This window comes from Erinaceus europaeus, chromosome 14 (assembly GCF_950295315.1).
Source record: "Erinaceus europaeus chromosome 14, mEriEur2.1, whole genome shotgun sequence".
In the NCBI taxonomy this organism is placed as follows: Eukaryota; Metazoa; Chordata; class Mammalia; order Eulipotyphla; family Erinaceidae; genus Erinaceus; species Erinaceus europaeus.
In genome coordinates this window covers 37611054-37622926 of record NC_080175.1, presented here as the reverse complement: position 1 = coordinate 37622926, position 11873 = coordinate 37611054, and the positions used below count along the sequence as shown (strand labels likewise).

The 11873-nt window shown below is 43.2% G+C and overlaps 1 protein-coding gene across 4 annotated transcripts in view; it reads left to right on the top strand.

Annotated features, from left to right (window-relative positions):
- The first annotated feature begins 645 nt into the window (after positions 1–645).
- The window catches only part of LOC103118024 (protein cordon-bleu), a 182805-nt gene continuing 171577 nt past the window's right edge, over positions 646–11873 (top strand). For 3 of the 4 annotated variants that reach the window (XR_009544703.1, XM_060171552.1, XM_060171550.1), the window contains exons 1-4: positions 646–878; positions 3551–3779; positions 6142–6186; positions 11722–11819. Coding sequence is in view for 3 of the 4 variants with exons in the window: in XM_060171552.1 (XP_060027535.1) it covers positions 678–878; positions 3551–3779; positions 6142–6186; positions 11722–11819 (573 nt within the window). In the remaining variant the exon portion in view is untranslated. The remainder of the gene's footprint in view (positions 879–3550; positions 3780–6141; positions 6187–11721; positions 11820–11873) is intronic. The other variant, XM_060171551.1, reaches the window with a different exon arrangement.

Below are 11873 nucleotides of genomic sequence, written 5' to 3'. Positions count from 1 at the left end.
TGGGACGATCTGCAGTACAGCCTGACCACTGACAGACAAGCTCTGGCACTCAGCAGCTGACTCCTTCATGAGAGAAGCCTGTTCAGCATTACCCACTCACTGAGCTCTCAGCTGGCCAAATACTATGCCTTCAAACTATTCTACTATCCAAGTACTAACCAGGCACAGCCCTGCTAGCTTCTGAGATCAGTTGTGTTCAGGATGGTCTGGCTATAGATGCCTTTAAATGATTCTGTAACACCATATCCAAAGTGTGTCCTTAAGCTTTGTTTAATAAAAACATGGCCCATAAGACTTACTCATTGTGCAGCATATTCTCATATCAAGAGGACCAAGATAATTGAAAATGTACCAGAAAAATGTCTCCATCCACTAACAGACACACTTCACCAAGTGGCCCCAGAGCTTTCCCTAGAATCCTAATGGTTTCCACATCCAGTTTACTGTGATATTCCCCTACTGGTGGGTGTTCCAGTTGTTCTTGCTTATTAGTTTCGCATGTTAAGATACTGCTGTACAATCATGCAGAAGGGATTAATGAGCTGTGCTGTCTTTTTTCATTAACACTACCAGCTTGCTCACCCAGTCACTACTTCCTTTGTTCTACAATTAGACAGAAGGGAGAAAGCAGACATTGCTAATAACCTTGGCTGATTTCCTTTTCTAGCCATGCAGTGATGGACCTGCTGGTTGAACTTTGCCTTCAGAACCACCTGAATCCATCCCACCATGCCTTGGAGATCTGGTCTTCAGAAAACCAACAGCCTTTGAGTTTTAAGCCAAATACTTTAGTTGGGACTCTGGATGTGCACACTGTCATCGTGAAAGAAAAGGTTTTGGATGAGAAGAATAAGAATGTTCCATCCAAGCTGCCTGAGGTCAGTGGAAATGTGACATTTGCCATCTAGGGATGTGTAAAGAAATCTGCCAGAGCTGCTTGAGGTGGAGAAGTGGGGGCTGCCGGGGTCCTCCTTATCTGAGTACTATTTGTAAGGCACCTGTGCATAAGGCTGCTGCTTCCCCACCAGGAAATATTAGATCCTATCCCAAGCTGATTCTAGGAGACAAGTTTGCAGAACTTACCATGTTCATTAGTCCAGCATTCTACCTTGATATACGACTGAAGAGGAATTAATCTAGAACAGCACAGTCCAGAACTCATCTGCAGAGATAAGTGGTCCAACAGTGCTGTAGTTTAAAACCAATAGTCACTATCCACATGGAGCAATGGAGCCTGTGAATAGGGCTATTGTGATTGACATTAATTCTTACTTAAATAACTACATTTAGCCAGAGGCTACCTTACTAGAGTCATTCTAGGGGTTTTAGTTCCATTCTGGAGATCTTTCTGTCCTAGAAAGCAGTGATCATATATAGAAGATTTGAATAGCTTACTAGGAGAGAAGAAATAAAGGAGCCATGGAGGATATGCCCCTTCTGGAAAACTGATGTCAGAATTTTTTACACATTGCAATTGGAGGACACCTTGTCATTCATTTGGATTTACTTTAGGCCTTGGGTTAGTGATTAAAATGAATTCCAGCTGCCTGTTATATATTTATACAAAACTCAGTTATGAAAAATTTCACCTCAAGTCTGAGTAGCAGTGTGATTTACCTCATTTATTTACCTAATTTTTTTTTCTTTCCTTTCTTTTTTGAGAACTATGGTGATTATCTTTGGGAGGTGGGAGGGTGGGGACATAGCACTTTAGTGGTGGCCATGGTGTAGAACTATACACTGTAGTTCTACAGTCTTATAACCTACTATAATCACAAATAAAAAGTAAGGTGGGGGTAGATAGCATAATGATTTTGCAGAGAGACTCTTTATGCCTGAGGCTCCAAAGTCCCAGATTCAATCCCCAATCACAAGCCAGAGCTGAACAGTGCTCTGGAAAAAATAAATAAATAAATAAATAAATAAATAAATGGTGCCAGATGGTGGTACACCTGGTTGAGCACATATATTACAGTGCACAAGGACCCAGGTTCAAGCCCTCAGCTTCCCTCCTGCAGGGGAAAGCTTTACAAGTGGTGAAGAAGGGCTGCAGGTGTGTGTAACCCTCTCTCCTCATCCAATAATAACTAAATATTTCTTAAATGTTTACTGCACTACTACAACTTTTTACTAAGAAAAAATAAATTTATAAAAATAATAAAAATGGCACTTTGTTCAATAATCTATTTCTTAGGAATTTTTAGGTCTGAGCAGTTAGTGTGTGCTAACGGGTGCTATCAGTTATTTGGAGATTTCCCTAGCATTTCAGTAAAATTCAAAGCAAAGAAGCCCTGCATATGCTTATGTATTTTTGGATCTTCCTAGTCTTCAGGTCTAACTCTTGAAGCAGGAGAGCTGAGCGCTCAGTTTTGACAGGCCCTTCTCTTGAGATACCTGAAAAAGGACCATGGATTCCATATTTTCCCCTCATGTTCATCCAACTTCTCTGTATACCTCAGCTGTCCTTTTTCATTATTTAATTTTATTTTTTTAGTTGAAAGTTTAAGTGTATTAGCACTTTGAGGTAACATTGGTTTGCAACATTATATAAGCTTTGGATTTAACAGCAATTTATAAAAATTAGAAGATCAAATGGTGTGTAAATAACCACTCCCTCCACCAAAGTAGTTTGATTCATATTTGTTGTGTTCTCTCACTGAGGTCTCAGAACAATGTCAGTGATGAGAAAAGGTCAAGTAAAAGCTGATGGAAGAGAACTTTGATATATAAGACCATTATTGTATATCAGTTGTATTCATATGTCTGTTGTATTTCCCTGACTTTATATCTGTGCTGTACATATAAATATATATACACTACTCATACAGCAGTTGCATGAATATCAAGATATTCACATGCATATTTTGGCTTTTAGACTGAATTAAATGTTCTGTAAAGGTTTTCCTTTAACTTGAGATGCTCATAATACTTCTAAGCTTCTTTTCTTTTAAAATGTATACAAAAGCCCTGTGTTCAACTCTGGTTGCAATACTTGAAAGTATATATACATGTATTGGATTTCAAACTGAAATTTCCCCATTAATGTTCATTCTATGTATTAGGAATTTATTCATTAATAAGAAAGAATATAAGGTGTTATTCTAGGTGGGGGTAGATAGCATAATGGTTATGCAAACAGACTCTCAAGCCTGAGGCTCCATCAAGTCCCAGGTTCAATCCCCTGCACCACCATAAGCCAGAGCTGAGCAGTGCTTTGGTAAAAAAAAAAAAAAAAAAAGGTGTTATTCTTGTCACTTATAGCCCATAACAGTGAGGCATCGATTAGCGACATATTTACTGGATACTGTGCAAATGCTGTAGAGTGTAACTTAAAGAAGTCTAGGTGGTGTTACATCCTGCTCACCTGGGCTGAATGGCACATCCTGCTGGGACTATCACTATATCTGGGGTCTGTTGCTAAGACATCTTGATGCAACACACGCTTATATTTGCTGAGTTACTTACACTCACGATCCAATGAATCTGTGGAAGAGTCTGGGAATTGTGGGGAGATGTTCTTGTAGTCTTGTGTCTGGCCTGTTTTTTCCAGAAATCAGTGCTTCTGGTGGTGAACTACCTGAGAACACAAAAGACAGTTGTGCGTGTGAGCCCTGAGGTGCCACTCCAGAACATTCTCCCGGCCATCTGTGCAAAGTGTGAGGTCAGCCCCGAGCACGTGGTCCTGCTCCGGGACAACATTGCTGGTGAAGAGCTGGAGCTCTCCAAGTCCCTGAACGAGCTGGGCATCAAGGAGCTCTATGCCTGGGACAACAAGAGAGGTGAGCACACCTGAGAGAATGATGGAACCCCACACACATACACACCTGCCCAGGTAGCGCTCTGTAGTGCCTGCTAGAGGCCTTGCTGGACTTTCAGGCAACCTGAGCTTTGTCCAACCAAAGGTGATGTGGATAGAGGACTTGTTTTCATTCCCCTTGACTGTCATCATATGCCCTCCACCCTTCCCTGCTCCCAGTTCTGAACATAACCCTCCTCCAGTCACCTTTGGCGAGATCAATAAAAGAAGAGAAGTGAGGAGAATATGGAAGCTAAAAGTTGGCAGGATTCCTTAGAAGACACATGTGAACCATCTTCTGGTTTTCCTTTCAGGGTGCCTGTAACTACTCCCAAGTCACAGACATTATTCATAATCAAAAGCAGTGGTCAACATGCACTTGGATGTTCTCTAAAACTGACCAAAGTACAGTTTAGTTGCTCAGAATAGCTCATGTCTTTTTGACCATGGATGCCAGGGACCTCTTACTGGTTTTTTGAAATAAGGGCCCTGGGAGAGCCGAACTACCTGAGAGACCAGTGTTAGTGCAAAGACTGATACATGTTATTGGTACAGGTTTCCCTAACCCATCAGACACTGACTGTACCTAAAACAGCTGTGAGAACAAAGCACAATAATAACCCTTCACCCTAGTTTTATGGAGATGTAATTCATAAAGGGTTCTCTTTTGATGAACCTCAGCTACTATCTTTGCCTTTTTAATTGTTCCACGAATATTGAATAGATTGAGCCTTTTGAATATGTACATGTTCAGGATGGCCTCAGCTCTTTTCAGGTTCTTCTAGTAAGAAAACCTATTTTGTCTTATTGCCAATTTTATTGTGAGATCAGTGACCACAAAGAATCAACCATCCTCCCCAAATCTCTTGGAGAGTATCGATCCCCGTTTCCATTTGACTTCCAAGAGACTACTTTAGCTCAGCTGAGTGCAAAATGGGTGCTCTTGTTCTTTTTAAAAAATTATCTGATCTTTAAAAGTAATGCATCTTGTCTCTTAAATATTTTTTACAAGAGGATTTCTCAGTGTCTGCTTACTCAGGCTGAATCAGGTGTGCCTGTCTGATTCTATAAGCCCTGTTTACATTTGGTTTGTCTGACTTTTTAAAAATAGAGCTTTCATTTGGAAAGGAAGGAAGGAAGACAGAGAAAGAAAGAAAGAAAGAAAGAAAGAAAGAAAGAAAGAAAGAAAGAAAGAAAGAAAGGAAGGAAGGAAGAAAAAAAGAAAAGAAAGAGGCTCAAAAAGAAATAGGGCCAGGCAGTTTTGTATCTGGTTGAACACACACATTTGAGGACCAGGGTTCAAGCCTCTCTTTCTCCCTCTCTATCTGCCTTTCCTCTCTCAATTTCTCTCTGTAGGAAAAAACAAGTAAAAAAGGAAAAATGGCTGCTGGTAGCAGTGGATTCATAGTGCCAGTACCAAGCCTCAGTTGTAACTCTGGTGGCAATAAATAAATAAGTAAATAAATAAATGCTGCAACAAATTAAAGTATGTGAAAGAGAAAGGCTTCTGCAAACAATTATTTCTGTTGTATGTCAGTCAGTCAATAGATCTTGAAAGATAGATATAGACCCAGGCACCTGGAAACATCTCACCAAATTAACCTCCCCACAAAGGGTGGATCCCCAACAAGTCCACAATCTGGGACTCTGGGTTCCTTTGTTCAGAGAAGTCTCCCAAGTCTTGGGCTGGCTTCTCTAAGCAGAGCACACAGGTACAGCCACCTGGGGTGTGCAGATTGGGATGTGTGTTTACAGTCACTGCTGAGCTGCACCCAAGCCCCCCAACTCTCACAGTCTCCCAGAAAATGAAGAAGTGACACCTGCTGTGGGGAAGGACCTGATGCAACCACAGATCCAACCTCCTTACCATGTGGGCTGTCCTGTATTGTGTCCACTGTGAAACAGCTGATTACCTCCTCTGCTAAATACTCTCACTCTGTCAGACTGACCATTGATCATTTAAGGAAAAAAAAGCACATTCCATCACACATGGGAGGCACCCCCTCCTCTGCCCCATTTAGCCTCCATCCACTGCCCACCCGGCTGGAGAAAGAGGTGGGTGGGGGAAGTTGGCAGGAGTGGCTGCTAGGCAGAGGTCTGCCCTCCCAGTCCTCCCCACCTTTCCCCAGGAATTCTTGGCCACGGCAGCTTGGAGAAGCCCAGGCTTTGCTGCCACCTGCTTCCATGGCGACACTCTGCAGCTGGGCCACACTGGGCCTCCATTGGGCTCCTGCTGCCTGGTCCCAGATGGGCTCCATCAGAGTCCTGGGGAAGTCTGAGGCCTTGACCAGGGCTGCTGCCCATTCTGAGACCTACTCTCCTTCTCTCCTCATTGCCTTTTCTAGTTCTTCTGACCAAAACCCAATCGGAGCCTTCCTTGAGACACCCAGGTACTGTGAGCAAGCACTGCTCTCTCCGGGCTGTTCTGTGCATGGCACCAGTTCTTGAGGCTGCAGAGGATAGCTTAGTGCAGGATCTGGGAGAGGGGCATGTATAGGAGCTTGTGGATTGGTTTTCTGGCCTCCTAACTGGCTAAGAGAAAATGGTCTTGGTGTGAAAGTTTGCTGTTTCTAATCAGGAAGAGATGAAGGAGGCTGTTGTAAAAGAAAAAAGGGGAGTGGGATTTATAAATCTGGAATTTCAGGGCTGAGCAGAAGTGACTCATTTGGAAAAGGTATTGCATCCATCTTACCTCTGATTACCTGTGCTCACCTGTCCTTGAGGTTCACCCTGCCTGGAATTTGGGATAGCACGGGTTGTGAAATTGAACCTTTGTCTGCTATATAGTTAAGTAGGCAAATGTTTGGTCCACTCTTTGCATATATTCTGATTTCTATTTACTTTTTTAAAAAAATGTATTTATTTTGTTTTGACGACAGAGGGAAATTAAGAGGACAGGGGGAAGATATTAGAGGGAGAGAGACAAATATCTACAGCCCTGTTTCACTACTCAGGCAACTTTGCTCCTGCAGATGAGGACTGAGGACTTGAACCCAGGTCCTTGGGCATGGTGACCTGTGTGCTCAACTAGGTGCAATACTGCTTCATATTTCCTATGAATTGTGTATACACACAAATACGTATATATACACAAAACACTACAGAAAGTTCAGTGTAATTGCAAGGAGCATGTGCTTTTTACATATATTTCTGTCTCTGTGTGAAGAATATCTAACAGTAGATTTTGTTTCTAGTAAATAAGAAAGAACTAGTGTAGACTCCAGCCACAAGTGTCCTTCCTGGTTGACAGTGCTGTGGTCTTATTCTTCACCTGATATCTGTCTTCTCTTACAGTGCAGATGGGCTTTACAAACACGAGGCGTCTCCTTTGTCACAGATGGCTGTCGGTCTTGAGCAGAAAACTCAGATACACTAAGGCTTTGTCTGTCCTCATAGATTTGACCTGGGGTGTGTTCAGGCCAAGTGGAGAGTAACAGAATCGTTCCTTCCCTCCCCTGGTATATATGGTCTCTGGTGGTGACCCCCTGCCCCCAATTAGGAACTTGAACCAACTTGCTTCTTAGATTCTGATACCCTGGCCTGGGTTTCCTCTTGCAGTCACTTGCTTGTCACCTTGACATAGTCCCAAAACATCTCTCTTGTTTCTTCATTTGAAAACACCAGTGACTCTTTTTTCTTTTTTGCTGTTTTTTTATTTTTATTTATAAAATGGAAACACTGACAAGACCAGTGACTCTTAAAAGCATATACATCTCCCTCCCTCTGCCCACCTTGAATTCATTTTTTTTCTTTCTCTCTTTATTGCTACCAGGGCTATCACTGAGTCTTGGTGCCGGCACTACAAATCCACCACTCCTGGTGGTCATTCCCCCTCCCCTCATTTTCATTGGATAGGACAGAGAGAAATTGAGAAATGAGGGGGACATAGAGATGGGGGAAGGGATGGGGTGATGGCACACCTGACTAAACGCATATGTTACAGTGCATAGGGACCCAGGTTCAAGCCTCTGGTCCCCACCTGCGCTGGGGGAGCTTCATGAATGGTGAAGCAGAGCTCTATCTCTTCCTCCCCTCTCTATTTCTGGATGTCTGTATCACATAAATAAAGAAAACAAAAAAAAATTTTAAAGAAAAAGGAAGAGAGAAAGATACCTGCAGACCTGCTTCACCACTCATGAAGCATCCTCCCTGCAGGTGAGGAGTGGGGTCTTCATTGGGTGTACCACCACCCAGCCCCTGAATCACTTGTTTTTAGTGCTCCAGAACAGCATATAACCTAAATGGATTAAGCATAAGCCCCTCTAAACATATGTTGAGTATATAAGAACAAGGCTTATATTCAATTTATAATATGTGTAGCACCTTGGAGCCCTGTCCCAAATGTCTCTCATGGTCTGTCTGCATGTAACAATCACCCGACTGACTTTGAACTGGGGTACCTGAGGATGTCTGTGATTATATGAATCCTACAAGGAGGCCAAATCTTCTAGCCCTTCTTTCTGCAGTACTACCCCATCTCACGGACTTCACAGGAGGCTCCTGTCAGTCCCAGAATGCCAAAGCCTCATCATTAAAACTAAACCAGTACTTCAGACTCAGTTCACAAGAGTCCTGGGCCCTGCTCCCTCTATAGCTGTGGCAAATGGGCCTGGGTAGAAGCATCACCAGCCCAGGCCCATCGTGCACCCTCAGTTCTGCAGGGGTCATGAAAGACCTCGATGGTCAGTAAGAGAAGCAAGAGACTGTGCTTCTGATAGTTTCCTGACCCCATTTGCTATACCTGGAGTTGGAGTGACAGCCTGTGTGCCAGCAACATGCTCTCTCTGGTGTTTCTTTGCCATGTGCTGTGACAGGAGCACTTTAGGGCATCCCTGGGCAAACCAGGAAGATCCAGAGAAAGCACAGGGTGTAAGTGCATGCACTGGTGCATTGGTGCATGCTGCAGTGTGTTTACAGTCTTACTCTGCTCAAGTTTCTCTTGCCGTTTGCAGCTCTTTGCCTAACAGAGTGTTGGTGTGATTAACTCTGAAAGCCCTGTGTATGCATATGTAGGCATGGACCATGTGCCCTGACTGAGCTGGTCACTGATTGGATGTGTGATGGGGAGGTGCTGACCAGCCTGGCTTGTGACCAGGTGCTCTGACCCTCATTACTAAACACCAAGCCTCTTAACGAATGATCTTGGATTTGTTGGGTAGACAACGTGGTGGTTAACAAATGCCAGTGAATCAAATGCATTTCCTTTTCTGTCTGCTTGTCACTGAAGTCTGAAATCCTAGAAGGTAAATGAAATGATGTTTGCTTTCTTTGGGCTGATACATCTCCTCTCCTCTCCTCTCCTCTCCTCTCCTCTCCTCTCCTCTCCTCTCCTCTCCTCTCCTCTCCTCTCCCCTCCACTTCCCTCCCCTCCCCTCCCCTCCCCTCCTCTCCCCCTCCCCTCCCCTCCCCTCTTCTCTCTCTCTCTCTCTCTCCTCCCCCCCCCTCTTTGCCTCCAGGGTTAGTGCTGGGGCTCGGTGCCTGCACCATGAATCCACTGCTCCTGGAAGCTATTTTTCCCTTTTTTGTTGCCCTTGTTTTTTATCATTGTTATGGTTATTAGTATTATTGTTTTGATTATGTTGTTGTTGGATAGGACAGAGTAAATGAAGAGAGGAGGGGAAGACAGAAAGGGGAAGAGAAAGATAGACACCTGCAGACCTGCTTCACCACTTGTGCAGCTGGTCCTTACTGGTGGGGAGCCAGGGGCTGGAATCATGTACGCTTAACCTGCTGTGCTACTGCTTGGCTCCCTGGGATGATCTCTTGGTGGCAGACTTTGTAAGATCCTTGCCCATGTCTTTCCTCTTAGTAGACTAGCATCCCAGCCACTGATACTGGTGTGGGTGATTTGTTTTCTGCCCTTCAGGAAAACTGAAAACTTCCCTCCTCTTGCCTGGTTACTACCTATTGGAAGAGGAACTGAGTGAGAATGGTAGAGCCTGGAGTAATCTCTGGAGTGTTAGAACATCCATGAGTCATAGCAGTCAGCAGTTATGGTTATGCACATTTGTTTGAATCAGCCTTGATGTGCAGATGAGGACAGTGAGACTTACAGCAGTGGGGCAGTTTTTGTCAGTCTCATCTGAGTGCCCTGACCTCTTTCAGCATCAGGTCTCTAGTGCTGGGCTAGAGCTTCCAGATAGTGTCATGGGCAGGTCTGAGAGTTTCATTTCTCATTCAGGTGCCATGTTCCTGGTACTGGGTGGAACAGTTTGGGAATCCACAGCTCTTTTAGTCCTTGTGATAATCAGCAAAGAAATGAAGATTGGCACACAGAAGCTGAAGGAGAGACATTTATTGCAGTTTAAGCAAAATTACTCTTATAGAATGAGAGGATTCAATCCTCAGAAATGAGATGGACAGGAGTCGGATGGTAGCGCAGCAGGTTAAGCGCACATGGCACAAAGCGCAAGGATCAGCTTAAGGATCTGGGTTCTATTCCCTGGCTCCCCACCTGCAGGGGAGTCACTTCAGAGGTGGTGAAGCAGATCTGCAGGTGTCTGGCTTTCTCTCCCCCTCTCTACCTTCCCCTCCTCTCTCCACTTCTCTCTGTCCTATCCAACAACAATGACAACAACAACAACTACAACAATTAAAAAGGGCAACAAAAGGAAATAAATAAATATCGAAAAAAAATTTAAAAAGAGAGATGGACCCCGAATTGCAGCACTGAATGTGTTTTAAAGTAAAAGTTTGAGATTATATCACTGTTTGAGAAGTCAGGGTTTATATAATCAGTAGTGTTCTGTGCTTGTGCATACCCATAATGCATACAGAAAAACCCACGGGGGTCAGGGGATGGTAAAAACCTCACTGTGTCTCAATGTAATTTATTACAGTGACATTATAATGACGCAGGGGTCTACCCTTGGCCACCGGTCTCTCATTTCCTATCCTGCTTCACCTGTGGTTGTTGACAGGTGGGTTTCCATACCCATCAGTAAGCCAGGTGACATTTACTTATAGCTTAGTTCTTTCCTGAATTTAGTTGCTTTGGCAGATTCTGGACCACAAGTTTTGCCATCTCACATTTTGTTCCTGGGTGGGTTTTGGTGGATTCACACCTCACTGGCCTACTTGCAGCTGGCTGCATTCTGCTCTTTGCAAGACGGACTTGGAGATTTCCCCTTACTTCCACTGAAAGATCAGTCATTTTCCTACCTGTTAGCTGACTGTAAAGTTCCCTGCTCTGGGAACTAAGACTGACCAGACTGGTATCAGCACCCCATTTAGAACATGAAAGAGCCCTGAAACCTTGAAGACAATACCCTGAAAGAGAAAAATGGAAGGCTTTAGAGCTTCAGAATTTCAAACAGGAAACAGGTTCACTGCAAAGTTGAGCACATTCAAGACCTGAGCCCTGTACCCACCGAGCCACCTCTGTGACTTCAAAACCTATTCTTACAATTTATTTCAACTGGTTCCTTTTTATTGCAGATGTCAGAAAAAGAAAAATTACACAAATGGTTCCCTTTATTTTTCCAAGGATTGCTCTAGAACTTCTACATTAAAGCAATATTTATACTGTATAGGAGACAGCTACACCCCCAGAGAAAAATACCAATAATATCACTAGAAGATTATAAGAACCTTTTTTTTTCATTCTTTTTTTTTCTTTTACCAGAGCACTGCTCAGCTCTGGCTTATGGCAGTGTGGGGGACTGAACCTGGGACTTGAGAGCCTCAGTCATGAAAATCTCTTTGCATGACCATTATGTTATACCCCCACCCTGATTATAAGAACCTTTAATGATTTCATCAGCAGAACTTAAGGCTTTGAAGAGGTTCATAATGCTTTAAAAGAAATAGTTGACAGTTTTGGAGTTTAGAAGAATACAAGTATTGAGGATTAAATTAAAAAAAAAAAAAAAACAATTCTTCTGTCTCCTGAAAAAATAACCCGGTACTTTTTTCCCCCTTCTCAGAAACCTTTAGAAAAGCATCACTTGGCAATGATGAGACAGATAAAGAGAAGAAAAAATTTCTGGAGTTCTTCAGAGTTCATAAAAGAAGCAATAGTAAGGTAATGATTTAAATGTACCAGTGTGTTTCTCACTCTGAAAAAAAGATTTTTTTT